The sequence below is a fragment of the Lactuca saligna genome, chromosome 8, assembly GCF_052625555.1.
Source record: "Lactuca saligna cultivar CGN05327 chromosome 8, ASM5262555v1, whole genome shotgun sequence".
Taxonomy (NCBI): domain Eukaryota; kingdom Viridiplantae; phylum Streptophyta; class Magnoliopsida; order Asterales; family Asteraceae; genus Lactuca; species Lactuca saligna.
Window position 1 is genome coordinate 33,162,875 of NC_136424.1, and position 1,770 is coordinate 33,164,644.

The 1,770-nt window shown below is 36.0% G+C and overlaps 1 protein-coding gene across 1 annotated transcript; it reads right to left on the reverse strand.

Annotated features, from left to right (window-relative positions):
• Window positions 1-501: 501 nt before the first annotated feature.
• On the reverse strand, window positions 502-1,231 carry LOC145011401 (SAUR-like auxin-responsive protein family). The gene has a single exon (XM_078970110.1). The coding sequence runs from the start codon at window positions 1,155-1,157 to the stop codon at window positions 741-743; it is 417 nt and encodes a 138-aa protein (XP_078826236.1). The 5' UTR covers window positions 1,158-1,231; the 3' UTR covers window positions 502-740.
• Window positions 1,232-1,770: the final 539 nt, after the last annotated feature.

Genomic DNA, 1,770 nt, shown 5'->3' on the forward strand with positions numbered 1-1,770 from the left:
TTACATAAAATCAATATACAACTAATCAAATTCTAGAACTACTCCAACTGGAGTAATATCCAACGAATTTAATTTAAATTATATAATGAAATTAAATTAATTTAAAAATAAAATAAGATAAAAAGAGATCATGCAAACAAAACAGAACAAATTGATTGAATAGTGGTTCCACATGGGAGGCTTGTGATTGTAACTTCACTGGCAAATAATAATTGTTATAATAGTAAAATAAAATTAATTCATGGTGGACAACTAGTGTTGGAATTTCTCTACAATATGCATTAATATTATAATATAATAATTATAATAAAATCAATTAAATCCACATGATAATTTACAAAAGTGACCCCTATCTTTAATCAATCAACAATTTCTCTCCCTCCTTTCTCAGTTTCAGTTGCCGCTCCGATTCAAACCAGGGACGACTCGGTTTGCCATCTCCTTTACTTCATCGAGTCAATTGAGTGACTCAGTAACACTCCCCCCCCCCCCCCCCCCCCCAATAAATTACATTTCGTAATCCCGTAAAAATACAAAAGAAAAAAAGAGAAAAGAACTCAAAAAAGACTTCTCATCGTGGATACTGACAAATATACCTTCGTGTATTCCAAGGTGAAGTTACAAAGAAGTCCCAAAACCGGAGTTACTCAGTTCTTTGTGCATGATCGGCCGAGTTGACCCGGGGTCAAAATCAAAGTCAACTCGATTGTTTTATTCTTTATTTTTTGTTCATTTTCAGTTTATCGGAGGAGTGGTCGAGATTCCGGCCAGAAGTCAATGTTGCTCCGGATGCCAACGTGGCAGTGTCTTTGAAACTCTTCAAGATTAACGAACCGGGTTGCTGATGAATCGGACCGGGACAAGAACCGGATAATTTCTTCAAATAAATACTCATCACAAGGGATCGCGAGTGGACCGGAGTGAGAAAACCCGAATTCCTCTTCTGCTTGGGATAAAAGCTTCTTGAAAACCGGGTGATTAAGGTAAGTTGCTCGGACGACGAATCTCCGGCAGTTAGAGCCAACGCAGACGGCGACGTGGCCGGCGGGGACGTCAGAAGGTATGCATTTACGGGATGCCATTGCCGCTTTCTTCCTCCATCGTCTTAGCATTTGTCGGAGCTGAACAATGTGGCGGATTTTGCTGCAACCTGACATTTTTGAGCTTTTGTTTTTCTGTTTGTATGGTTTTCTGTGTAGTGTTGTAGAGAACAGAAGAAGAGAGGAGGAGAGAGGGGTTTCAAGTTTGGAAAGAATGGTTGGTTTTATAAGAATTGAAGTACGAAAATGCCCCTACTTTTTGTGGTTATTACAACTGTTTGACGGCTGTAAGGGCATTCTTTATGGGTACTCTTTTTTCCAAATTTTTTTCTTTTTAAAATAAGTCTCCTCTAATAAATTTATCGGGAACAATGTTATATTTCAATTTAACATTACAAAAAACGGCGTGTTGTATAAATAAATGAATAAATATAATATTTAACTGGTTTTATGAATACCGTTTATTTAACTTTGATAAAAACCTGTCAATGTATTCCAAAAGTTATTATTCCTTTTCCCTAATGAATAGTAGAAACACTATACATAAATTAACACCATTATTGTGGTTTCCACTTACTCCTTGGTCCTTCCCTTTATAACTCATTATTTTCTTAATTGAATGTAACAACACATGTAGTTAAAAGGATATAAAGTCTCACTAAGTTCGTTGAATACATTTTTATTGGATTGTTTGGTGGCTTTTGCTTTAGATAATTGAAATGGTTGAGAT

Bases quoted from the DNA above. Each gene is read 5' to 3' on its own strand.
- LOC145011401 (XM_078970110.1), bottom strand. From the start codon at position 1,157: ATGTCAGGTTGCAGCAAAATCCGCCACATTGTTCAGCTCCGACAAATG.